This window comes from Monopterus albus, unplaced genomic scaffold (assembly GCF_001952655.1).
Source record: "Monopterus albus unplaced genomic scaffold, M_albus_1.0 scaffold50.1, whole genome shotgun sequence".
Classification (NCBI taxonomy): Eukaryota; Metazoa; Chordata; class Actinopteri; order Synbranchiformes; family Synbranchidae; genus Monopterus; species Monopterus albus.
In genome coordinates this window covers 318,254-345,642 of record NW_018127930.1, presented here as the reverse complement: position 1 = coordinate 345,642, position 27,389 = coordinate 318,254, and the positions used below count along the sequence as shown (strand labels likewise).

At 39.1% G+C, this 27,389-nt stretch overlaps 1 protein-coding gene across 6 annotated transcripts in view; it reads left to right on the top strand.

Moving 5' to 3' along the window:
- The window catches only part of tcf4 (transcription factor 4), a 224,862-nt gene that overhangs the window by 117,425 nt on the left and 80,048 nt on the right, over positions 1-27,389 (top strand). For 5 of the 6 annotated variants that reach the window (XM_020601110.1, XM_020601112.1, XM_020601111.1 and 2 more), the window contains 2 exons: positions 15,112-15,238; positions 16,818-16,867. In XM_020601110.1, the coding sequence (XP_020456766.1) occupies positions 15,112-15,238; positions 16,818-16,867 (177 nt within the window). Of the gene's footprint in view, positions 1-11,520; positions 12,806-15,111; positions 15,239-16,817; positions 16,868-27,389 lie in introns of those variants that run through there. The other variant, XM_020601117.1, reaches the window with a different exon arrangement.

The following is a 27,389-nucleotide window of genomic DNA, read 5'->3' as shown; positions in this document are numbered from 1 at the left end:
GCTGAACCAGCAGCAGACGTGTCATCCTCAGTTTCCTGTTCACTCCCCTTTAACGAGCTGAACTGGTCCACTCTGAGGGCTCTGCAGACACACTGACCTCTGACCTCCATACCTCTCTGAGGAGATACTGCAAGAGCCTGAGAGTCCTAGAACCCAAAAGCATATGCTATTGAGTTTTAATATGTCTCAGTGGTTATATGGGAGTGTTTGATGTTATTACTTTGTCCAGTGTCAGGATGGATAATCTGTTACACCTGTTGCAATTTTAGTGTGTTTCAGTAGTGTGTTGCTCCATGTGCAGCCATAATGTCAGCACTATCACCTAATTCAACTCCACTGTGGATAATGATGCAAAGTCATTCAGTAGTGTGAATCAGACAAAACAAGTGTGTGCCTTCTACAGTTGCAGTTCCCAGTTCCCTCTTTTTGTGCATTGGCCTCATGCAAGAACCACTCATACAAACACATTTGTTCTTGGGCACATACAAGTTATTTTAAATAATTTGTAGTATTCACCAATTTTCTTTTATGTAGAATTTTCTCTCAGGTACAACCGCAATTCACAAGAGGGTCAGACCTGTTGTACAAGTCATGGACAAAGAATCTGCCTCTCTCCACTGCTCTCACATTGACACATACACACACACACAGAGTGGGAGGGACAGGAGCGAGGTTTTATTTTACTTAAATTGCCCACAGTGCTTGTTAACTATAAGTGCAACAAAATCCTCCAATTTCCATATTTCCAATATGTTTAACAAACACCCGCTGTACGAGCACATGAACTTGCAGAAATGTGAAATGTCTTCACTGCTTTGCCTACGGTCAGCACACTAAGCCAGTATAACCCTATGTTTACAGAAGTCAATACTGTATGGTGCTTGTTATGTTAATTTTATTGAATTGTTGGAAGTGAGTTGAAAATAAATGCCAAATTTGAGTTTAGTTAGTTATACAGTGGGTACGGAAAGTATTCAGACCCCCTTAAATTTTTCACTCTTTGTTATATTGCAGCCATTTGCTAAAATCATTTAAGTTAATTTTTTCCTCATTAATGTACACACAGCACCCCATATTGGCAGAAAAACACTGAATTTTTGACATTATTGCAGATTTATTAAAAAAGAAAAACTGAAATATCACATGGTCATAAGTATTCAGACCCTTTGCTCAGTATTTAGTAGAAGCACCCTTTTGAGCTAATACAGCCATGAGTCTTTTTGGGAATGATGCAACAAGTTTTTCACACCTGCATTTGGGGATCCTCTGCCATTCCTCCTTGCAGATCCCCTCCAGTTCTGTCAGGTTGGATGGTAAACGTTGGTCGTCATGTTTAACATGTCATTTTGCTTCAGTGGCATTTTGGTCTGTTTCACCCAGATAGATGAGTCGGTGTGAAAATGTGGGAAAGATGGTCAAAAATGTGATTTAATGTGCTTCTCTTAAAAGCAGTTGTAGGTTTGGTGGTTGAATAAAAATGGGAAGGAGAAAGCTGTGTGACCACACAAAGCAGTTTTGAGTTTTGAGATTCAGTAAATTTGCCACTTCCCCTTTTTTTAACTGTCTTCTTTTTTATGTGGTGTCAAATCTGTGAAAAAGAAAACATTTGTTTGTACATGACCCGGTTGTACTTTTCCTCAGATGCCTGGTAATATCTAACATCTTCAGAATGAATCTAAATGGTAAATCATAATAATGTGGTTTATGATGACATATGAGTGCACTTTTCAAAGTACTCTACATCAGGATATTTCATTCTGACTGACAAGATGTACTTAACATGTACTTACCAAACAAACAAAAACACTATCTTTATAATAATGACCCTCATCAGTCAAATTAAATATTCTTCATATTTTATATTAGAAAACCAGACAGGAAAATGTTGTTTTTACTGCGCCAACCAAACCAGTGCTTTCAGATGAAGACTTTTAAAGTGTAGGTGAAAACTAAAAATCGACAGTATGAATCTTTCATCACAGGAACTCACAGGAATTGCACATTAAATAGTTTATTATTGAAAGAAAAGTGGATGAATAAATCAATTATAAAACAAACACAAGTGAGAATACATGGAGGACTGCAGACTTAATCTAAACGATATCCGGGACTCACCGCTCAGCAGGGAGGGATTTCATTCATGAAGTGCTGGAGGAAGAAATGGGAGGATGTCTGACCTTCGCTCCCATACTTATGTCTGTGACAGGAGGGTGTCCCTGTGTTGTTGTCAGGCCGGTCCGTCAAGCAGTTACCACACTGAAAAAGGAAAGGTCCTGTGTAAGAACAGAAATCCTGAGTAAAGCCCCTTTCACAAGACATTTCACAAGCTCAACCAAGCGAAGATTTGAGGTAGAAACCAACCAGATTAAAAGCTTAAGGCGCTGTAAAAGAAAACATGGAGCAGAATATATCAACTTTTTACAGGTGACGGAGGTGAACACAACACAGGAGCAGCAAAATTTGAAGGGTACAATTAAGGTAAAAATAAGTATCAGACTGGACTCTCAAACTGGGGAACTGGGGCCAGAAATACTTGATTGGACCATCTGAAGTTCGAACACCTGGCGCTGTAACATCGCCCGCTGTAGGCTATAACATTCTTTGATCTAATATCTATGAGCAACTCTCATTTTACTGCCTTGCTTTAGAAAGTTATTGAGCTCATGTCAAAGCATTTGCTTTTTATGTCTGTCAAAGTGCAGCACTGAAGACACATCACTGGCATCTGTATTATTACTATTTTCTAATAGTTTCAGATCATCTGATACTTGGACTGACACTGAAATCTTCTGTTTCATTGTTGAATGTACTAGATCATTTACTGTCTCATATGTTTCTCTTGTACTCCTTTTTTGTCAAAACCTTTGTCTTTCAGACACCTTTTGCTTTGCTTCTCACTCTCTCTGTCAAGATGCAATACCTCTACAGGACTATGGAATGTGTGTATGTGTGTAGACGTGTTTGTGTGAACAGTCCTCATCCCCTCTGGAAGCCTGGTGGCTCCTGTGCGTGGGCTTTACAGTGGAATCTGATTACTAAGAGTGTATGTGCGTGTTCGTCGCCACTTCATTCTATCCATCCTGTGGCCACATCCCCATTGGCTGTTTTCTGACCAGTGGTGTGGCAGCAGGAAGTACAAGCCCCCAACAGCTGGTCTAAGGTCCAAAAAAAAAAGGGCGAGTCGAACTGTTTACATATTAATTGGTCATCATTTACAAAGAAGTTAGTTGTCAACAAAACTTTTAATGAAGTCGCCAGAGTCACATACTTATGTCAAAAAAGAAAATAATGTAACAAAAATTTCCTCACTCAAGACAGCAAAAAGAAAAGTAACCATCACATTCAAGCCTGCAGTCAGTTTCTGATGATTGACAAAACTAAAAATCAACCCGATATACTTGGGCACTTTACTGCTCCAGAATTTGCTTGATTCGTATTTGGTTATTGATTTTTGTCTACATAGCCTATTAATTAGTATTCTTCCTGCACAGATGCCTACACACAGTATATTCAGACACAGCATGACAATAGTGATGTTGTCTGGAAAAAAACTCAAATCTTCCAACATGACATTCACTGGTGGAAAGTAACTACATGCAGTAATTCAAGTTCAATACTTAAGTACATATTTGTTGCAATTGTACTTTGAGTGTTTCCATTTCATGACACTTTCTGCCTCTTCCCACATTTCAAAGGGAAGCACCTTTGATTCCACTACTTAAGTTTGATAGCTGTACCTCCTCTACAAATTAAGGAGTTTACATAAAAACATATTTGAAGGGTTGGTCATATTGATCAACACACAGATCAGTCTTTATCTATCTATCTGTCATCTCCACTTACATCTGTCCATCCATCCTTTGCATATTTTGCACCGCATGCTCCACTTACAGCTGCTCTCCAATTCTGAACACACACACTTGTACTTCTGTCTTTGTGAGGACACTCTGACATATATCCCCTTACCCTAACACTTAACCATCAGAACTAAATGCCTAACCTAAACCTAATTCTAACCTGAAGCCTAAACCAAAGTCTTAACCCTCAGAAAGGTGTTTCAGAAAGTGAGGACCAGCCAAACTGTCCTCACTTTCCACAAATATGTCCTCACTTTGTAGCAAAAATATTTTTGGTCCTCACTATGTAGCAAGTGCAAGAACACACACATGCACACATATCCAGCTGCTTGTTGCTCTCAAGAGACTCTCAGCCATCGTTTAGTCTCATCTGCTGGCAGCACAGATCGACACTTTATTTTATTATCAATCACAAACGCACACTAACGCACACTGCTGGTCTCACTTATACAGTGTGTGTTGACATATCAGCTATGACGGCTGACAGTTTGCATGTGTGGGTCCATTATCTGAACATTCTGACTGTCAGGACCACCCGGTAACTCTGCGACATGATGGAGCTACTGGGTTCCTTTTGTTATACAGTTCGTACACAGATATTTATGCTTTTAATGCAAGTTTTGTAATCTCAAAGAATGTAGTCATTCGTCTGACATTTCAACTAGTGCCATCATCAGGTCACATACATATGTTGGTTTTTGACCAAATGCATGCAAAGCAAATGACATTCCATCAGCCTCAGCTGAACTATGGGTTTGATCCAACCTAGCAAATGTTTGCATGTGAACCTACTAAACTAAGCTAAATTAACTGAACTTGATAAACATTAGTATTGTCAGTGTTAGCATGTTAGCATTCTGGTGTTTTCATTTTGTTCGATGCACCATTGTGCCTCATGCCAGTTCCATGGCTCGCACCATAACATGATACTTTTGTCATGTCCAATACCAGGTATATTATTCATACTATGGACAGTACCATGATAAATTGTTTGTACCATGCTAAGTACTGAGGTAAAACTGAGCTGATCTGAAGGAAATCCTTTGTGCTTCATATTTTGGGTGGAGGTGGTGAAAAGGTTCAAATTGTTTGATCAATGAACGCAGCATTCGACTCAGGGTTTGTTTAACAAGGTCTCATCAGGCATCACGGAGGCAAGCCAGGCGAGCTCACTTTATCTCAGACAGTGAAGTTAACCCTCTCCCCTCTCTGATGTGTCTAACATCAAACATTGTGCTTTCACACACACAGGAACTGTGAGTGAAGTACAACAGCTGGTAACAGACACAGAACAGAACTGAGCTGTCACACCTACACTATAGAAATACAGTAACCCACATTTACACACTTTAATACACACGCGGAAGCATACACACAAGTGAGGCATCAGTATGCACGGATTCTCTTTGCACACAGACACACACTCACACATGATTTTATGAGTAATCCAGTCCTGATCCGTGAGATGTGGGAAAGTGAGCTGATATTTTTCATGTGTGTTTCCTTCATCAAAGCTCAGTTCTGCAGGACTTCTTTTGGAAGTGACACATGAAGCAACAACCTCCCAGATCCCACAGGCCTTGAACCTTTTATAAATGAGTACAGAGTATTTCTGAAAATGAATGTGTGAAGCCAAACAGTAGGAATAAAATATTTTTCTCCATCCACAGTGAGGTTAATATGGAATTGTATGTACCTGCAAAATGATACATAATTATTTTTAATCTATAATGCAATTACATCTAGATAATGTGATCACTTTAGTTCAACTAATTGTGTTGTAGAAAAAACTGTAACATGGTGTAGCTTTCTGAAAGTTCAGTATATTAAATTATCACATCAACCACATTTAAGGGGCTTAATTCTACTTTAAAGATAAGCAGCAAGTTTGTTTCTCAATGTTTTCCCCCTGTGTACTCAGGGGGAAAACCCATTCTATATGTTTTATTTCTCCTCTCTTGCTTGTGTTTTCATTTCTGGTTTCAATGACTAAAATGTCTCCAGAACTACAAAGTGAAGTCAGCTGGGAGTGAGGCATGATGGGACTGATCGGTTCAAGATGACACCACAGGGAAGCTTACTTTTCATTCTCTTTTCATCTCCAAATATAAATCTGTCTGTCTATCATTCTTTCACTTCCTTTCTCCTTCTTTTTCTTTCTTGATTATCCCTTCTGTTCTTCCTTTATCTCTCTTCCCCTTTCCTCTCTTTCTTTTCATCTTTTTCTTTGTCTCCTGTACTGTCTGCTTCAATTTCTTCCTTCTCTATTCCCTTCATTCCCCCTACTCCTATATTCATTTTCCATTTTCTCACACTCTTTTTCTGTTCTCACTTTCCCTCTTCATCTCATTCTACCTACCATTTTTACCTCCTTTTTTCTGTCATTCTCTTCTTCTTTCTCAGCTTACTTCATTAAACTTCTGTCCTTTCTATACCTTTCCTTCTTCCCCTTCTTCCCACACCAGCTGCTGTCTCCTACCTCTTTCTTTTCCTCTCTATTTCCCCTTTACTTCCCTTCTACTCCTCCCATCCTTATCACCTCCTAACATACCTCTTTCAACCCCCACTTTTCTGTCATATTTTTATTTCTCTCCTTTTCCCCTCACAACCTTCCTGTATCACTACTGAGTCACATCTTCTGTTTGGCTTAAACAGTTTACTATTTGTAATTTAAAAGTGAATATAACTAAAGTTGCCCCGTATCCCTTTCATTTAACCCTCCCTTCTTCCTCTTCTCCGTCCACTCAAATTGTCTCCCCCATTGTTCGTCTTGCAATCCCTCCTTCCCTACAGACTGGCTTCCCCAGTTTTACTTCCATCCTTCCTTCTTTTCTCTATTTCCTCCCTCTGAACTATTTCCTTCCCTAACCTCTTTTCTCAGTGTTCTCCCCTTCATCCTTCACTCCCACCCCACCCCTTTCTAATTGTGTGCAGGAAGCTGCCAGATATTGTGAGGTGTAATGTGCTGTCTGATTCCTCTCTAAGTGTTCTTAAATGATTGCTATTTATTTGTCAAGCCAAGCGTTGAACGCTAATTAAGGAGAAATGCTTTGAACTATGTTGTGTGAGTGTGTGTATGTTGGTGTGTGAAGCAGTTAGAAGATATAGGAAGTTGTTAATGGTGAGTTGATCCCTGGCTGCGTAGTGTGCATTTGTGCACATCTATTACATTGTATGGATTCTGTGCCATTGCTGTGAGGACATTTTGTCATTGTGGGGACACAACATCAAAGGGCCGTTGGAGGGTCAAGACTTGGTTTGAGCGTTCAGGTTTGGCATTTAGTTCTGATGGTTAAGGTTAGGCTAAGGGGCTAGGGAATGTAGCAGGTCAATCAGTGACCTCACAATATGTGTGCATGTGGTTGCTGTGTTCTGTCCCTGAGGTTTGTCTTGCTGTGATAGCATTCTAAACACACACATTCCCACACAGCAGCAGGTGTTTCAGAGTCTCCAACGTCTTGATTCAATTGGCTGGTTTGGTTGACTGTGTGTCTGTCACATCTGCAGCATGATTGGCTCTGTCTGTCTTTCATTTTGATAAAGTAACATTTGTCCATCTCTGTCTTTTCAGATGTAACAGTTTGTTACAACTTGCCATTTTTGTGGATGACATTACTACAGTAACGGTCTTTATTACTGCATTACTGGCAGTGTTAGTGCCGTGCTCCAGAGAATTGAACCTCTAATAGTTGTAAAATGCTTGTTTAGTTTTCCATTTTTTAAAATCAGTCTATTAAAATATTGAATTTGTTACTCCAAATGGTTGGATTTGTGGCGGTTATATTGCACATAGTGCTTTTGATCATTTTGAGCAGAGATGTAGAACTGAAGGATACTCTAGCCTTCATCAGGAGGTAGTCTACCACTGATGTAAAGAAAGAAAACATTTTATACTGCAGCTTTTTGTCCTTTTTAAAGGCCCCTTCATCCTATCATGTTCAACAGATGATGGAAAAAAAATCCATCACATAACAGAAATGATCACTGCCTTCTTTTGCTATGATGTAAGTTCAGTTTCAAGAAGAAGAAAAGAGTGTGCATGGTAATACTTGTGGGTGCCTGTGTGTAGTTCTTCTTCCCCATGCCATTCTCATTTAATAAACTATACACTTTACTAAGTCACTTGCTAATTGAATATGGAATGATGCCATTACACAATCAGTCTAAACAAAGATACATAGGAAAGCCTATACACAAAATATATTATTACTGCACTTCTTAGAAATTGATGACAACTGTCCAGTGGGGCCTGACAGCTCCATGTTCACTATGTGGCAATTAGTTTGTAGTAATTTGATGCATAGCAGATTGGAAAAGTAATACTCTACGCACCATTAAAACACATAAAAGCTGAAATGATAAGGGCCTTAATCTTGAGGCTCCATTTCACAGAGAGTTTTGATTTATTTGATGTTTTTAAAGTTTAAAGAGCATCTTTACACTTCTTTTGCTGACCTCCAGTGATTTAACCTTATTCCCTTGCACTGATGTACATGTGTACTCCAGTGTATGTCAGTACACTGTGATGTCACTGTTGTGTGTGGTTAGGTTGTATAACTCCAAAATAAAGAACCAAATGCTTAGTTTATAATCTCAAAAAATGTGAGCATTTTCTGATCTTAGCAGAAATTGTTCTTCCACTTCTACTGCTAGGGTGTAGTTACTGCACATGGTGGTGCCATCATGGTTAAAAGATACAAGCACTGATTGTGGATAGAAAACACAAAACAAACAGCAAGTTTGAATGGTCAAGCTCCTGCGTGATTAAATGATTAATGGGATGATATACTGTAGTGGCTCACACACTGAAACAAGCAATCTCACTATAGATGTAATGAATATGTATTGTGCTGGGAGGATTAATCAATAAATTAATTAGCCAATCAACAAAAAATGAATCAACAAGAACTTCTATAATTAAGTAATTTATCAAACAAAGGTATCCACACCTTTTCTGTTTCAGGCATCTCCAACGTGAACAAATACTACTTTGTCTGTTTTCTTAGCATCTTAGACTAAATATTTTTGGGTTTTGAATTTAAACAAGACAGATCTCAGAGTCCTTAGTGATAAGGACTCTGAGATCTGTGGTGATGGGTTTCTTTCATCATTTTATACAAATTAAGGCATTTAATAGAGTAAGCGGTAACTGATAGATAGAGCTGTGTGTAATGTGAGGTTACAGTGTTCTGGCTTGATGAGTCCAGTTTTATTCAGTTACACAGTTTTTGGTACTAGCCTCAGGGCCTTACTCCCCCAGGAGTGTGTGTGTGTGTGTGTGTGTATATATACATGTGTGTTAGTGTATGTGCATTTGCGAGTGTGCGTGTCAGCTGGAGCGAAGCTGGCATACAGGTGCGCTGCTGCCTCGCCAGCACTTCCTGGTAATTAATGGCTTCTTCCTGCCTCTCTCTCTCTCTCTAACTTGTTCTCTCTTCATCTTTCTTCTCTCTCTTTGCCCGTCTCTCATCCTTTTGATGGTGGAAATTGATGACATGTGAGCATTTGCTCTTTCAGTCACACGAGGACATAGGGTTGAGTGAGAGAGGAAGAAAATGAGCCACGAGAAAACGAGGGTGGAAGTAAAGGAAACGTAGAGATAGAAAACCATTTGTATAGATAATAAAGGTCATTTCTATTGTTACGAAGATCAGTGCCATTCTCATATCTGTGTGCAAAACTGGATTCGAGATACGGTTAGCTCAGCTTAGGATAAAGACTAGAAACATGGTAACAGCTGGCCTGGCTCACTAATTAATATGTTGTGTCATCTTTGTTTAATCTGCACAAAAACAATACAAAACCCATGGTTTTAGGAGCCCCCCGCCCAGTACTCAATTTTCAGTTTCTGTCTTTTGTTGTTCTCTCTTTCGACCTCTTCCTTGGAGTCCCTGTTCTCTGTTCCCCTCTTGGTCTGCTTTTTTTTTTTGTTTATTTGCCATTTTTTACCTCTCTCTCTCTGTATGTGTGTCTGTGCCTCTCTCACTCACGCTCCTTTTCTCCCTCTCTATCTCTGGTAATCTATCTTAGTTAATATGGTCTCTGCGAGCAGCTGGGTACTGAAGCCCAGTCAGCTCTGTGAGAAACAGACCTCTGGTTGTGTTTTGTGTGTGTGAGCGAGACAGAGACAGAAAGATGGGGACAGAGAGAAAACAATATGATGTAGTAAGAAAACAGAAGAAAGCGAGAGGGAAACAGGAAGGAGGAGTCAACCTGAGTACAGTGTTTGTCTGGAACTTTACTTCTATGAAGACTGAGTTATCGGTGCCTGTAGCTTGCAGAGAAGCCGATGCACTGACAAGCTGGTTGAACAAATTTTGTCTTGGGAGCATGGTTTAACACAGACATATTAATATCCTATCCAAAAGATGTAGAAATGTCTGAGATATCACAGGATGGAAAACTGGGGAACAACATGTGGTGAAAAGTGAATTGGAGGCAAAGTGTTTACCAACCAGAACAGCCCAGCAGTGTTGGTGACAACAGCAGTGTTTGGCCATACTTGCAGCATGACTCTATGGCCAGCAATGTCGGTCTACCAGCCGTTCCACCACTTGGGTTCAGACTGAAATACCTCAACAACTATCGATGGACAGCTTTGACATTTTGTACAAATATCCATGGACCCTCAAAGATGGTCAAAGTTTTAATTTTTCCAAAGTTTGGTTTATGGCCAAAAACCTGTGGACACTTCCATCATTAGCAAATGTCAGCACACTAACACGCTAAATTAAGGTGAACATGGTAAATGTTATACTTTTTAAACTTCAACATGTTAACATTAGGAGTACGTTGGCATGCTGATGTTCGCATTTATCTCAAAGCTACAATCATGGCTGCAAACACCTTTTTTTAAACTCCAAAGTTATTTGAAGACATATTGTGCTATTGCATTTTGGATCAAGTAACTAACTTGGGTGTGTTCACACCAGGTCTGACTGTTCTCATGTACCTCTCTACTAAGAAGTATTATTTATGCTTGTTGAGTTTAGCTGTTTTTTTCCTGAGCCAATTTTGGACCTGTGAAAACCTTTATTTCCCACGACAGCAGCTACATGCTGAGTGTTAAAAAGAGCTAAAACCTTCAGTGGTGTTAATGTAAACGCCTATAATAAAAAATCAAGACAATCCATGTTGAAGTGTTATACTTAAACAGCATCCAAAGACAACAAGTTTTAAGTAAAACACACATTTACTAGTGACTTTTTGTCCATGTGCACTTCATAAAATTCTTCATCTAAGCCAGTTTGTTCAAACTATTCCTATTACTATGCCAAATAGACAACACAGACACAATGTGCGCCCTGTGATAGACTGGCGACCTGTCCAGGGTTTACCCTGTCGCCCAGTGTCAACTGGAATTGGCTCCAACCCCCAGCGACCCTCTTCAGGATAAGCGGCATAGATAATGGATGGATGGACAGAATTTTTATATTACTTCTTATTCATTTTTGTTTGTGAGGAAGTCAGTGTGAACCCTGTTAAAGGCTGATTACATCAATTTTATGCAATTTTGCTCAGTTTGCAGGTCATAATGAGCACTACTCGGCCTACAAAACCAGATATATAATGTGTTCTGTGGCTCTAGAAGACCCATGTGAAAACTCATTGATGTTTCTTTTGCTCAGTGACCTTAAATTTATAACAGAAAGCCTGTATTGAAAAACTGGTACATGCAGTTTTTAAGTTTGTCAGGGATTTACCACGCAGGGAAAAGAGGCTAATGCTTGCATTGCATTATAGGACATTGTTTTCTAGTTCAGCCTCTGCTGCTTCGATTTTGACCATTCTTTTTTTAATCTAGCTCTTGTGAGTCAGCTAACATTCTGAAGTTACACACTACATCACTGCAATAGCCCTTTAGCACCTCAATCTTTTGAATCTTGGTATTCACAATAAGTAAACTGCAGTGAGCACAAACTGTGTGATCAAGTGCATTTGATGGACACAGCGAGACAAACAGGTACAGAGAGACAGTCAGGGAGACAGATGGGCATTATGTCTCTCCTCCAGCTCTTCCAGTTGCTGGGGCGACCGCCTGGCCTGGCTCGATGCTAGAGTACGAAAGGAGAAAGAAAGTAAAGGACAGAAAAGAAAGAAGCCCCACAATCAATGAGACCCTTTTTGTTTTAGTGGGAACCCCCTTTTACCCTCCGACAGCACACACAATGAAACACACACGGACAGAGGAACAGAATGACTGAATCGGTGTGTGATTGCATGTGTGTGCCTTTGTATGTGACTCCCTCTCCCTCTCTGTGTGTGTGACTGACTTTATTTAAGACAAGGGCCCTTTTGTTTTAAGCCAGAGAATGGCTCGGAGACCGAGGTTGGCCCTGTAATTGGCCTACTTAGGCCCTGTTTAGCATGAGAAAAGCCTTTCTTGGCCCTGCAGTGCCAAGCTAACTCTTGTTTAGAGCCGCAGAGAGGAAGGACTGGCTGATCAGAATTCAGATTAGCCTGACAAAAATTCAACCCCTCCTTCCAAACGCACTCCTCTACCCTCTGCTTTAAATACACTGCACACTAATTACTTAACTAGAAAGCTGGGAAAAAATCTACAATTTATCAGAGGAGTGGTGGAGTCTATTTAGGGTGGGAGGTGGAGGTTGGCAGGTTCTTTTTCACCTCTTTCCGCCTCGCTAACTTTTTGTGCCACTTTAAAAAATGATGATCCTCTCCTCTATCTCTCTCTGTCTCTCTCTCTCTCTCTGTCTTTTATTCTTGTGTTCTTTTCTCTCCAAATCAGCCCAGACGCCACTTGTTGCTGGCGAATCATTGAACTTAATTAGCGGGACAATGTGTGAGCGGTTTGCTAAGTTTGAGCCGTAAACAGAGTCAGAGTTAGAGAAGGGAAAAAGCAGCAGAGAGGAGAAGTTAGACTCTGAGCTGTGGAGCTGTGAGATGAACGGCTCCACCTTGAGCAGCATGAGGTCGCTCTCTTGGAGGTAAATACCATCACAGCCATGGTTTCATTTATCATTATCAGCTTGGCTTAAGGTGTCTGAGGTACAGTCTTTGTTCTTGGATGATTTTCTTTATGATGTGGAACTTTTAGTGTCAATTATGTATTGTGTATAGGGTTATCTAATGTGAGAATGTGAAGAAATCTTAAAACATCACATCTGTAATGTGTTTGCTTTGTATATTTAGGCAGTGTTAGTACACTACGATTGTTTATTAGCAGAGTGTTAGATTTGATTTCAATTTTGGTTGTAAATATCCATGTTCAAACATTGAAATGAAAATTTAATTGTTAATTTCCACTTTTGGTGTTGCCATACATCCTGCTCATACACCACCAGACCTTCACTGTCATGGTAACAGTAATCCAAGCCATAGGAGCATACCAACGGCAGGCATACCATCCCCTTGTCGTCATGGTATCAATAATAACATGTGCTTAAGGTTATGGAACAGTGACGATTTGCTTACATTTAGGCACAAAAACTACTTGGCTAGGTTTAGAAAAAGATCATGGCTTAGGTTAAAATAAGGCTAGAAGACCTTTGTTGTCACAATAATGAAAATGCATTTGACATTGTAGAATAAAAAAACAACATTATCTTTCAACTGGAAATGAGAAACAAAGAACAGTTGCTTGTGGGAAAGTCCTGCTTTTTCTGACCATTCCATTCACCCCCTCCAGCTGGCTATAACACGTAACTGTGGGTCATAATAACCTGCTGGCACTAAAAACCTATAGGGTCATCATTTTTCACAGAGGGGATGGTCTTTTTCTTCAGCACACCAACATCCATCCATCCATCCATTGTCTATACCACTTATCCTGAAGAGGGTCGCGAGGGGGCTGGAGTCAATCCCAGCTGACACTTAGTCCACCCTGGACAGGGTCACCAGTCTGTCACAGGGCTGATACTTACAGACACACAACCACACACGCTCCTACGGGCAACTTAGAGTCGCCAATCAACCTAAGCTGCATGTCTTTGGACTGTGGGAGGAAGCCGGAGTACCTGGAGAGAACCCACGCAGGCACAGGGAGAACATGCAAACTCCATACAGAAAGGCACCGGGTCGGCCTGGGGCTCAAACCCGTAACCCCCTTGCTGTGAAGCAGCAGTGCTAACCATTGCATCAGCATGACACTGCATTCCAGCATTCCAAATATTATCAGCAGTCTCAGCATGTCACTGCACTCCAGCATTCCAAATATTATCAGCAGTCAGAATTCTGACTGTTCTTAATATTCTGACTACGATGAATATTTCAGGTGTTTACATTTAGAAACACTACTAACAACATTCATTTCATTTAGCTTTGCCTGTTTAGCAATACAATTGTCAACATTCCAGTTATATTCAATACAACTGTCTTCAACATTCCACCATATTTCAACTTTTGATGATCAGCATCTTTCATCTTTTCCTCAAAACGCCAACAGTTCTCTACATTCCAATTATCAAATTTCATTAAAATTTGTTTTATCGTTAATTTGACTATCATTGATATTCTAAATATCTACCACATTATTCTGGGTAGTTCTTAGAGATAATTACAGTAATTTCTTTTGTTAACATTCTTGTCACCTTCAGTATTTAAAATTGTCCTCAAAACTCCAGCTTCACTTTCCGTGCTAGCTGTGCTAATCTATTAACAGCTATCATCATCCAGTTACTTTCCGTATTTTCCCTCAATATTCAACAATCCTCTATTTCAAGTGATAACATTTTACTAATGTTTTTCAAAAACTCAACAATATAAACATCTGTTCCCCAATTGCTTTGAATATTCTGATATTAATATCGATGATATTAATCAGAGATTATTGGAACAACTCAAATTTTATTTCCTTTACTAGCATCAACTTCAGCATACTTTCAAATCAGTTGCATTGCCCTTAAGCTGATTATGCTCAACAATCTGACTGTTTGAGGCTCGTTTTTAAGAGTGTCAGGTAATATTATATGCCAATCTAAATATTGCTACAAGAGAACCAAATGTGTATGAATCCACAGCAAAAAATAGTTCCCCAGAAATGCACTTAATAGAGAGTGCTAAAAACTACTGTGCCCAGGTGTTTTAGGAAATTACTAAGAATTAGTAAAATTATTGAGGGTTGCTTTTAAAAGATTTTGACTTGCTTGTTTGAATATTCACTCTTGACATCTTCAGAAACTGGAAATTGTTGTTGTTACTGATGTTTTATTGTGTGTCCTTGTGAAGAATGGTGAGTCTTTCATTAATACTCTCTCTGTTTTTGTTTCTGACTGTCACTGTGGCTCTTGACCAGTCGATACTGGGTGGTGAGTTGGGTTTGGGGAGCCCAGGCGCAGCGTCGCCCACCAAACCTGCCAGTCAGTATTACCAGCACTACGGCTCCAACCCACGGAGGAGAGCACTGCATATGGACACCATGGGTGAGACACCACTAAACACGTACATTATACATTCACTATATGCTGAGACTGAGTGATACTATTACAATCTTTTATCAAGCTGCTTCTCTATTATGAAATATGGAAACAGAACTTAAACAGAAGCTTTGGAAGAGTGGTTAAACTGTTGACCGGAACTTTTTTGCTATAGAATTTTAACAGACACCTGTCAAAAAAATTAGAGAACAGAATAATTCAAGGTAAATTTGTTTCTTTTGATGTTGCTTCTCTTGGGAAAGTGTTATTAATTATAGGTCTCTATAGGTTAACAGAGACTGCATAGCTTTGGTTTCTGTGTGAGACATTCAAGATTTCAGTCAAAGGCATATTTATTAGTTTGCTCAGTGATTTTATGCCATAAATACACTCCTACAGTACATGTCATTCAGGCTCAGGTTGGGTTACATCACATTACATTCATTTAGCTGATTCTTAAGTGAGACAGTGTTAGCATGGGGTGTCTGAAAGGGTGGGCTTTCACTTAATTTTCAGGCATTTGCCTTTTTTATGATCCTAATAACAATAGTGATCCTGATAATGATTTGCCTTGTTTGGTTTTGGAATAGTCTTTCAAAAATACTGTCTTTGGCACTGTGATCATCTAAATCTTGGTGTTTTGCTGATCAGTCATGATGTGAGCTCATGGAAATACATCCTGATGTTCAGAGCCTAAGCTACTAGAAGAGCGCCTGCCTTTGTTTTATGTAGGTTTTGAGACCCAGTGCTTTCATCTCAAGAGGGACCAATTTTCAGTGCATTTTTATCATCAGTCCTAATATTTCTAAGAGAACACTGCACATTTCTTCTTCTAAAAAAGGCTGAAATAAAGCAGCATGTTAGATAATCGTCTGCTTTTATTCAGATTTCTGTAACCAAACAGGAAATTTTGGTAGCGACCCCGGTGAAATCCAGTTGACAGCCGCCGTGTGTTTTCAGGAACACAGCTGTTTAGAAGGCCGAACATTGTTATTGTGTGTGTCCATGTGTCTGTGCAACCATGCTGTTTGTCTGTGTGTGTTTTGAAAGAGGAGTTTAAGAAAAAAAAATATATATAGTAAAGTTAAAATGAAGGAATGCAGGACAATAGAAGCCGCCGTGTAGCCTTGATACCATTAGCCTTGAAAGGACACACACACTCTGGGCCAATATCCAAAACCCCCCCCAAAAAAACACCCTTTCATTTTTCCATCAGTCTCACCTTCCCAGTTAATAGACCGCTCTCTCGCTCTCCTTGACAGAAACCCTGAAAAATAACATAAACATGTGAAAAGCCATCCTCCTTCCTTTTGTCAAACCAAAAAGAAGAAAAACATCAACCCTTTCCTTTTTGTATTCGGTCTTTTTATTTGCTGCATCTTATTGTGTCGCGCTTGTTTGCAGTGAAAGCTGTCTTTGTAAATATATCGACGGCAGTGGGAAAAGTGGCCTTGCTCTTTCCACTTTGGGTGATCGATGAAATTCAAACAAATCAAACCAGAACATCTTTTTAAAAAGACAAATAAGAGCCTCTTGGCCTGTTAGACCCTCATATATTGTTTTGTTGCTTTTTTTTCTTTTTCAGATATTCACACAAAAAAAGTGCGGAAGGTTCCTCCAGGCTTGCCATCCTCAGTAAGTGATAACACCTTTTTAAAAATTATGTTCAAGGTATTAGTCCTTCTTCAAGTGTGTGTCACTGAAGAAAAGGCTGAGGACGGTGCTGCATGTTTGAAATCGCTGAGCTGGTTTGTCTCCAAATGATGTCTGGTGTTCTGAGTTTGTGGAGATGAAGATGTTGCTGCTGTGGATGCCGAGCTGTGCACACAGACAGCTGTCGGCTTTTTGTTGTCAGTTCCTGTTTTTATGAATCCGTTGGAAGAGAGAAAAAAAATCATCTAAAGAAATGTTGTAAGAAATAGATATCTTTCCTACTGATTGAAAATGAGTTAAAATAACTGAAAAGGGAAAGCAAACTGTATAAACACACAGCAACATTATCACTGCTTACACCAGTTTCCCTTTTTATTGATTAATGAATTGACTGTATTGATCTGTCTGTGGCATTTTAGACTGAAATTGTCCCCAGCTCTGCTCTCAGCTGCTGGGAGGAGTTTTTTTTTATATGTTTAAAAGGAAAAAGTCCTCGAAAAAAAAAAAAACACAAAGGTTTAGACAAATAAAAACTGCAAAATGCTGCCTGGTTCTGTGAGTTTGTGGAGCCGAAGATGTGGCTGCTGTCGAGGCCGAGCTGGACACCAACAGCTGTCGGCTCTTTGTTGTCTGTTCTTCATTTAGAGAAAGAGGAAGAGTTTCATTCCAGAATAAATAATACAGCATGGAAAATTTTATGTTCCCCTATTTAGCATTAAGTACTATTAATAAATGTTTTATAACACAGTATTGTATTCATGCCAGATACATTATTCTAATAACAAAACTACTGACAATCTTTGAAGGGAAACAGCAAACGCTTCAGCTTCTGAAATGTGTGCTTTTCCCTCTTTTATATCGCTGTACACTTAATATCTTTGGGTTTTGGACTGTTGGTTAGACAAAAGAAGCCAGTTGAAGGCATCACCTTGATGGACACTTCACGTTTTCTTACATTCGGTAGACTGATTAATAAAGCTGGTGCTCGGCTGTTGTTTGAACCAGAGGGACACAAAGCAGCAGAACGTGCTGATTTTTTTCTGTTCTGGCTTTCAACTCGTCTGCCTGGAGGTGGGCTTTTTCTTTTTGGTCTTACTGAAGCCTTTAAGAATGATATGCTCTTATTACTGTCATGTCACAGAATGGTTTTCCCATTTTTCATGTTGAAATGGATTGTATTTAAATTGATCATTTTTAACTACATCCTTACTTTAGCCCATTTGGTTGTCTTTGGTCTTTTTTGCTTAAATCAATTACTTAATGAATACTTTGTTAATAAATGAAGGAGTCACAAATCCAGTGAAAATATTCAACCTCCAGCTTCTCATATGTGATATTTTTTCTGTTTGTCTGTGTTTTATTTGCCTGTCAGCTGTATCTAAACTTGGTTTGTTGAGACGAATTAAACTGGTAGGCGATTATTGAAACTGGTAATGATGGCAATGTGCAGTAGAAGATTTAGAGCTCATTAGATTCATTTCTGACTTTAACTTAAGCTGTTTCACATGTGGAGACTTTTTTTTCTGATGCTGACCTCATTAATAGCCAGTTAAAGACGGCTGAATGTACGGCGTGTCAGCCGCATCTTTGGCTCGGCAGGAGTCCGCCTTTCTGTGGCCTCGGCCCGCTTTGTCCCTGCTTCCTCCCCTCTTTCCTCCACCTCTGTGTGTCTACATTAGCTTCACCAGCCCTCAGAGCGAGGGAGGAGGGGGAGAGAGGAAGGTGGATAGAAGGGAAACCAGGAGAGGAAAGGCATTAAAAAAAGAAAGAAAAGCAAGGAGAAAGAAGTGTGGTTTGTTTGACAGGTTGCTTTTGTTGTTTTTCATCCTTTGTGTGTGTGAAGTGGAAGGACAAGGTGTTTCCTGTGGAGAAAAGAGACATGATATCAAACAATTTAATATGACATTATGGTTGAAATATACATTCTGAAGTTGGAATTTAACCAAGTACTGAATACTGCATTTATCCAACGACTGGAGTGTTTAAAGACTGGTGGGAGTAAAGACACCACACACGGTTTCACCTTTGGTCTTGTTTGTTTAATTACATTTATGGGCTCCTACATGGTTTTCTCATAGTGGTAGGGTGGTAGTTTGGGCGGATGGTGGTTTTGACAGTGGATGTCAGGGTTCACATCGTGTTAGATTTCAGCAACAAAATACTCTGGTTAAGGTTAGTGAAAGATAATTTCTGTTTCAAGTCCAATTGAGTAAGAACCTGAAAGTCAACTAAATGCTTTGACTGAAGTGTTCATCACATTGTTGTTGCTATACTTTAGGATAATGAATAAAATACCGTATAGGAGAACTTTTTAACCATACATTGTTCATTATTATGTTGATAAAACATTCTTCAGGTAGCATAATGTTTCTATCAAAACATATTTGCTGATGCAGTTCATGTAATTTGCAGGGGATAGGTGTACTCTAGTACCCAGCCAGTGAGATGAACATGTTCCGTGATGCACTCTGACCCATAACCGACAAAAAAAGACAAAACATTTTTGTGCATGTGAATCCTTAATATTTATTTGTTAAGGTCCAGTCCCTTCGAGGAGTGATACAGCAATAAACATGCGGTTTTAAAAGCTCTGTGACATAAGGACTACAGGGCTACTTGGTGCACTGCTTGACTCACAGTTAAACACAGAAGTCATCGAGCAATACGCTAGTGCTGGTCAATCACAATAGCTCTGAGGTTCTGTCTGTTTTCTCTATATTGTGCTGTTTACTCCTGCTCGTTTTTGGTTATCAGGGTTGTACATAATTTAGTGTCAATAAAAAGGACATTTAAAGTCCTTGCAACTGACTAGCTTGTTTACTGTGGACAAGGACAATAAATTCACAGTTCAAAAGATAGATGTGTATATTTGGCTCCTGTCTCATAAATGTCTTTTTGTGGAGCAGAGAAGGTTAATTTAAAAGTGAATACGCTATGACAGCATCCTCAGTTTTAAACTATATTAGATAACATGCTAATTACATGATTTCCTTAGCTTGCCAACTTGCCATGATTCAGTCATAATATGTTGTTGTTTTATATGCTGCAGTGACCAGGTCTTGACACGGTGTAAGAAGAATAATAAGAATACATGTCTTTTTTGTTTGTTAAGTTTGGTTGCTTTTCGAATGTTGGCACTCGGTGATATTGCAGCCCACCTCACACCTGATACTAAAACAGAAGTATAGAGGAGAAGTGTTCTAGAGATATTTTATTTCTTGTAGTTTAGGTTCAACATTGGCAAACTAGTGATATTGGTTAAATATTACCTTTTTTTTCAGTATTTAACCAAAACCAAAAGGTCTAGTAGCCTAAACCCACCAATAGAGGGGAGGCAGGACATGAACCCTGGTTTCAAAGTCCTGAGATTTGTCCATCCAGATGTCCACCCTGCCCGTCTCCCTGTGACTTCTCTTCCATACAAGATCTGGCCGATTAACTGGTATGGTAGTAAAGGTCTTGTGTGGACAGCCATGTGATCCAGGCTTTGGATCTATCTGTACTTGTGTTGCCTTCATGTCTGCAGCGCTCTGAGTCATCTCCTCTCTCAGCTGTAACCCTCTGTTTCCACCTCTGTGATGTGAGTAATCCTGCCTGCTTCCTCCCATTTTTACGTCAAGAGAAAAGGAATGCGGGGAGGACCTGCTGCCTGTGAAATGGAGAGGTGGTTCGACTGCGGAAAAAATACATTCAGAGGCCGTTTCTGGCACGAGTATCGGTTGTGACAGAGAGCAGAAATGAACCGAGAGCTTTGTGGCTATAAATTAGTTTCATTTTTTTATTGTGGATGTCTTCGAATAGCAGCAGCTCAGGCTCTGTCGTGTCATGAATCACTTGCAGCATCGAGGTCTTGTTTGGAGCTCTGGCTTTTATTCTGAAATGCATCAAATTACTGACAGGTGTTCATTTTCAAAATCACTTCTGCCTTCCTTCTGACGACTAAAACACTGATGAACTAGATACCATTTTAAGGGCTGATAATAAATACAGAAATATTTTATGTTCTTCATATTTTCTTCTGTATCTAGTGATTGTTCTTTGTACATCTATAGTTACATTGTAAACGGGAACTGCTAGTACCTTAGGAAAAATGAATTTAAATGGTAAAGATTAATACACATAGGCCTAACTAACAACCAACAGACAGATTTCATGACTGTGTCTTACATTAACCATGATGTGACCTGTTGTGGCAAAAATGCATATTTGTCCCAAATTAAAGTCAGAAAGAAAAAGCTGTTGGAATAACAATCAGTGTGAGGTTATTTTTGCTTTACACACCAAAAGTGGTGTTTAATAATGGCTGTGTCTGACATCAGTAGAAAGAAACTGCATGAACACAACAGTGGATGTAGACCATCTCTTGTATGTACTCAAAACCTTTCAGAAAACCCACATATGACATTGATTGTTAGTGCCTCGCTGTAGGGATTGAACCTATAACCCTGTCAGCTGCTTGCTTCTGACTCACATCACATGCCCAAACAAATTGTTCATTGGGTGCCTGTTTGGAGATCCGTGCTCCTTTTTGAGAATTTTTTTTTTTTACAGTGGTCCGGCCTCTGAAACCTGCTACCACCAGCGACAATAGCAAGGCTGAAACGTGTTGTCATTCTGGCTTCGAGCAGCCAACAGAGCTGTTTGTCATCATTTTTGTTGTCTCGTTTATACAGAAAACTGAACTCTTTAATCAGCTGATGTACAGCATGCATGCCTTTTGTTTTCTCTGCTCAGGAGATAGTTTTCTGGTGTCTAAACCATTTTAAGTATTAATTCTACAGGAAGCAATTTTAAGTTAAGTGGTTAAATACCAGTTAATCTTATTGTAAACCTTTATTAAAAGGAAATATTTCAAATGCAGTTCTGAATTGATGACAATATTAGGTTAATTTCTTGAGAAGTTAGAACATAATCTAAAAGCTTTTGTTGGATATTTGATATTGAGCTGGGTGGACACTGCTGCTGATTCAGTGTTTCTGAGTAATCTAATCATTTGTTGGGGGGGAGCAATTTTACAAAGCAAATGTTAAAGTCACTTTCTGATTTATGTGCTGTATTACATTTTTCTCAAAAATTTATATTTTACTTACTTTTTTCTGCCTAATTTATAGTTCTACTAAATACTAACAGTAGTATTATTACAGGTATCATAAATACAGCCTGGTAATATTACACAGTTGCTTATTATGAGTTTAAATTATGTGACTGAGGAAATGCTGCTAGTAGCTTTAAATTACAGTGTTTTAACACGTATTTTGTATGTACATATTTTAAATATGCATTTTAATACACGACACTTTGGGCACTGTTCGACATGTTTTATAAAAGGTTTTCTCAGTCATCTGTTCCCAAGAGTGTGTTCCCATGTGGAATGATTTTATTTGTATTTAACAGCATGGGCTGCAATTACACACAAACTGGTAGAAACTGTCTCAGTGCTGCTTGAAGGTGTTCTTTGCAAATGTGGAAAGGTACAAAACATCATAGGGTCAAAGGTCAATGGACATTAATACAGATTATCATCCATGCTTTATCTCCTTTTAATAAATAGACTGAGCATTTGCAGTGTGCATGCTGGTAACATTGCATGGATGTTTTTTTAATTTTAAGCTATGGCATTTATATATAACAGTGACACAACAGGACTGAAGGTCTTTGGTAGAACTTAATAGATGACAAAACCCATGCTGATGGAATTAAAATAAACAGTTTAAATGAAGATGCAGGTTCTTAGGTGCAAAAACAATAAAAAGAAAAGGTATAACAGCCACAACTCTGTGACTGCAAACAGGATTTAAACTAAGAAATTTGTTTTGTTCATGCTGATGCTTCCATGATGAACTAGATGGACGTCACAGATTTGCAGATGATCTAAAACACTGCAAGCTCTTACCAAGAATCTCATGTTTTTATACTGAATGTAACTGCAGACACGAAATAACACATACACACTTTCTCTGTCTGCACAGTCTGCACCTGCTCAGACTACAAACAGCTTCACAGTGGAATGTTTGTAATGTGTGTGTGTGTGTGTGTGTGTGTGTGTGTGTGTGTGAGAGAGAGAGAAAGAGAGAGAGTGTGTGTGTGTGTGTGTGTGTGTAAGCACTTCTATGGCAACACACAGGCCAAAAACAAAAGTTCTCTTTGTGAGAAAACCGGCATTGTGTAAACACCGTGCACACGTGTGCACACACGCACAAACACACACAAGTTTTAGACATTCAAAGGCATGAGGACCTTCGCTGACATAACCTAAACATTAAAGTACAGGGTGGGCTTTTTCACTTGCTCACATGCCATATGTACACTGACAGAGTTATGGGTCACTGTGAGCACTCTTCCTCTCCACACTGGCCCTGATGTGATGCTGCAACCACACTACAAGAAACGAGGGACTGACTTACAGTCCTCGTTCTGTGTCAGGCGCATTCCACAGTTCAGCTGTGGTGGTAGCTAATCTGATGAAGTCTTTTAAAATTACACTGTTTTTGATGCAATTTTTTTTAGTGTGTGTTTTCATAGACAGTTTCTCTTTGCCCAGCCACAGCAGAGGGACATGTCCTTTTATTTGTATTGCATGGATGAAAAACTGGCAATACACCTACTCATAACTAAAGGATGAAGATGCTCATTTGATTTGTCTGAGATGGCTGAAGTCTTGTCTTAACTTTGAAAAAAGAACAAGGACTCTAGATTTTGCCTTCCATTTCTTACAGTAGTAGTGTTGCACTGCAAAGGAATTGCTTTAAGGTCGCTATGGACATTGTGATTATGGCAGTCCATAACTTTTTCAACGCATGTGGAAGATAAATGGTGTATTAAAAATATCCCCGCCTGTCCTTTGTATTAAACCTGATTTTAACAGTTCTAATTATCAGTGTCTAATCACTTGAACAGTTCTACAGTATTTTTTTATAATCATGAAGAGAAATAGGTTTCCTTGCTACCTGATTGTTTGTGTGGCCATATGTGTCCTGTGTGTGACTCTTTAGTTGTGTTAAAGTAATCAAACTGGACAGCAGCACTTTCATTCATTTCATATTAATTCCAACCAAATCCAGACTTATCTTGTCTGTGTACCTGTATTCCTGTATGATGGGTCAGGTGTGCGCTATGAGTCTTAAATTAGCCAGTTATGCTCCTTCATACTCTCTCTGCTTAATTTAAAGAGATTTTAAGTGACATTTTAGTGTCTTTCAGCTGGTTTTCAGTGGTATTTCACAGCCTCCCATACACTGAAATGCATTTCATTGCTTATCTTAATGACTTTATTGGATCTTAAAGTGACATGCATTCCTGAAATTTGTGGATTTTTTTTCTTACTTTTTAAGACTCTTCAATCTCACTTTGCTTGCTGTTTATGAGATTATGATCATATTGTGCTTTTGTTGTTGTTTAGATCTTTTACATAAGAACCATAAACACGGTTATTCATGCAACACAGTTTTGCATTTCCATTGGCATTTCCACTTTTCTGATGAATTTAGAAAGATTTCACTTGTCATTGTCATGTGTTTCAACTTGTTTTCCTTGTTGTTGTGTTGCTGCCCTTCCATATGCTCCAGCTTGTGAACACGCTTCATTTAAGGCAAAAAGTCTTATCTGTTTGCTTTAATCTCTGCTTCACATCCACTGCGGGTGATGGGTCTTTTTCTTTTAATTAATTCATTTCTCTCTTTTCCTCCCTTTTGCATCTCCCCATGCTGCAAGTTTGTTATTGTTGTTTGTCAAATTTAGTTTGCTGAGTTGATGATTTACTTTGAGAAACAATTAAACGTCACTTGAGAGGAGAGCGTGGGATGTCTTTGTAATCAAAAGGAAATTAGGCATCAGTTGCTAACATTAGCAGGTTGCAGAGTGCCGTCTCGCTGTTGTTTTCCTTTGTTGGTGTTGGGAGTATAACAGCTCTTTTCTCTCTCTCTCTCTCTCTCTCTCTCTCTCTCCTTCTGATATCATTGTTTTGGTTAATTTGTTGTTCGGGCTGATAGAATCTCTGGTTCGTCCTCAGAGCTTTGCTAATGCTCACTGAATAAACAAAACACATATATATGACAAGATTATCCCCAAAAAGGGCTATAATGAAACCATGAAAATGAAGCTATTAAAGGGAATAGAAATAAAATGATATATGTGTCCACATGAGGGTGTTTAATGTTCACTTTTAGTCCTTTAAATCCCTTTTGTTTGTTTTTTTTTATTTTTTACAATTGTGTGTGCGCACACACACATACTTTCTCTCTGTTGACACTGGGACCAGCCATTTAACTAGTTTGTGAATGTGATTGATTGCACTCAGGGAGGGTTTACATGTGATTATTAAATAGGAAATCATTCTATAACACAGCTTAGATTCTATATATATATTTATATACAGTATATGGTAATTTGCAGTCCATAACAATAGAAGAAATCCTGATTTTTTTTTTTAAATTAAATTTCAATTTATTTTTCATCATTGCCTCCATCATTATCAATGATGCACTATCCAAAGATTTTTTTATGTATTGCTCCCCATCAGAACTTGAGCATTTAAATAGTGCCTTTATTGTGAAATATTCAATATTGTATGTGCTGCTCCTTTTTCTTCAGTGTTGCATTTTTGTCCACGGAGAGAAACGTTACTAAGATAATGCCCAAACTGAATATTTGTAGTGGAGCTGGTGTGTGAAAATTTTATCCCCACTTTGCTGTAATATGTGTTAATTTGTTTTAATATTTTGAATAAACAGACCTTGTATATTTTATATTTGAAGAACTGCTGCAGTTACTTCTTTTATATAGCACTCTGGAAACAAAGAACAAAATTTGCAGGATCCAGGTTGTAAAATTTTCTCAGAAATTCTGTATTCACTGCTGATGTCTTCCTCCTAATTCAGCATATTTTTTTCTGTCAACAATTTATTGTCATCTCTAACATGTAGAGAAAGTTTTATGTATAAGTATCTATGTGGAATGTGCTATACCAAAGACCAAAGCTACAGTGATAAGACTTGAAAATCAAAATATCAAAATAAAAAGAAGAGCATAAAATCACATTGTTACCTGAAGCTCATCTTTTAGTATCTTAGTTTTATTTAAAGCATCCAGAGTGTGAGGAGTCTCATCTTCAGCTCCCTACCAGCACCAGCCTTTAAAAACAGACTTTCATCACCTTTGGTTTTCATAATTTCAAGATGGAATCCTGGGGTTTCTTTTAAAAACTTTCTTAAGGTCTTGCTTTTGAAACCATACTCCTCGAAGGCAAAATATTTTCAAACTCTGAACCGACTTAATCCTCTCAGTGATCTGACGGGGCGATCCGCTCCCATCTCTGGCTATTTCCTGCCCCCCCTCTCTCTCTCCCCCCCCCTCTCTCTCTCTCTCTCTCTCTCTCTCTCTCTCTCTCTCTCTCTTTCTCTTTCTCTCCTCGGCTCAGATGTGGTTTTGTTTAAAGTCGACAGCGTTAATTAAATTAAGCCAGGTCTTGCAGAAGGCACAGTAGGAGAGCTGGTGGTCCCCGGTGGGCCGTGGGTGGAGGAGGGATGGGGGGTGGATGATGGTGGTGGTGGTTTTGGGGTGGGGGGGGTTACAGGGAAGTAGTTTAGTGAGGCATACTGCCCCCTTCAGGCGGCCCCACATATCGCAAAGGAGCCACAGTCCCTGCCAGGCAGCTACTTCAGGGTCCTGTTGTTAGTTAACTGTCCTCCCTGCACAGTGAAGACTGACAGTTCTGCATCAAAAGAGTTAATATAATCTTGGAATCTGATTATATGTCTTTCTGCATTTCCTTTAAATTTACATTTACAGGCTTGGGCTTTATGGAGAGTTGTAAACCAGGTCCAGCATTTCCCTCGTATATTTTTTTAAGTTGTTTGATGTTAAGGCAAAAGTATTTGGACACCAGAGCATTTCAAAACCTTGGGCATTAATCTGCTCCAATAACAGCCTCTACTCTCCCAGTTTCAGCCTTTCCATGAGAATTTGGAACCTGGCTGTAGGGATTTGCTCCCATTCAGCCATAACAGCATTAATGACATAAAACCTGGCTTGCAGTCGGTTTTCTAGTTCATGTTGAATGGGGCTGAGGAGTCAGATCAAGATCTTCTGCACCTAAATCGTTTGTCTGTGGACCTTGTTGTGTGAATAGGTGGACTGACATGTAGAAACAGGGCTATGTATTCCACAAACTCTGTGTGCTGTAGCATTTACATTTCTCTTCACTAGAACTGCTGGACCTAAAACAAACCAAGAAAGCAGCCACAAAAATTAAAGTACAAATTATAGTCAATATTAAGGATGTGTCCTAGAATTATTTATTGAGGTTGAATAATCAAGCCAGTCATTTTCCGTTGTCTCTCTGTCTCATCTTTTTGCTGCTCAAGTTCAACATTTTTGTGGGGATTGTTGTCATTGACTTCTCATTGTGCTGCTAGAACTGTGGAAAGAGAGTTGTATCCCTCATAATGAGCATTCTTTGTTGTCCAGCTGAGTAAAATAACAACACTTGGGATTTTTTTTTTTTTTT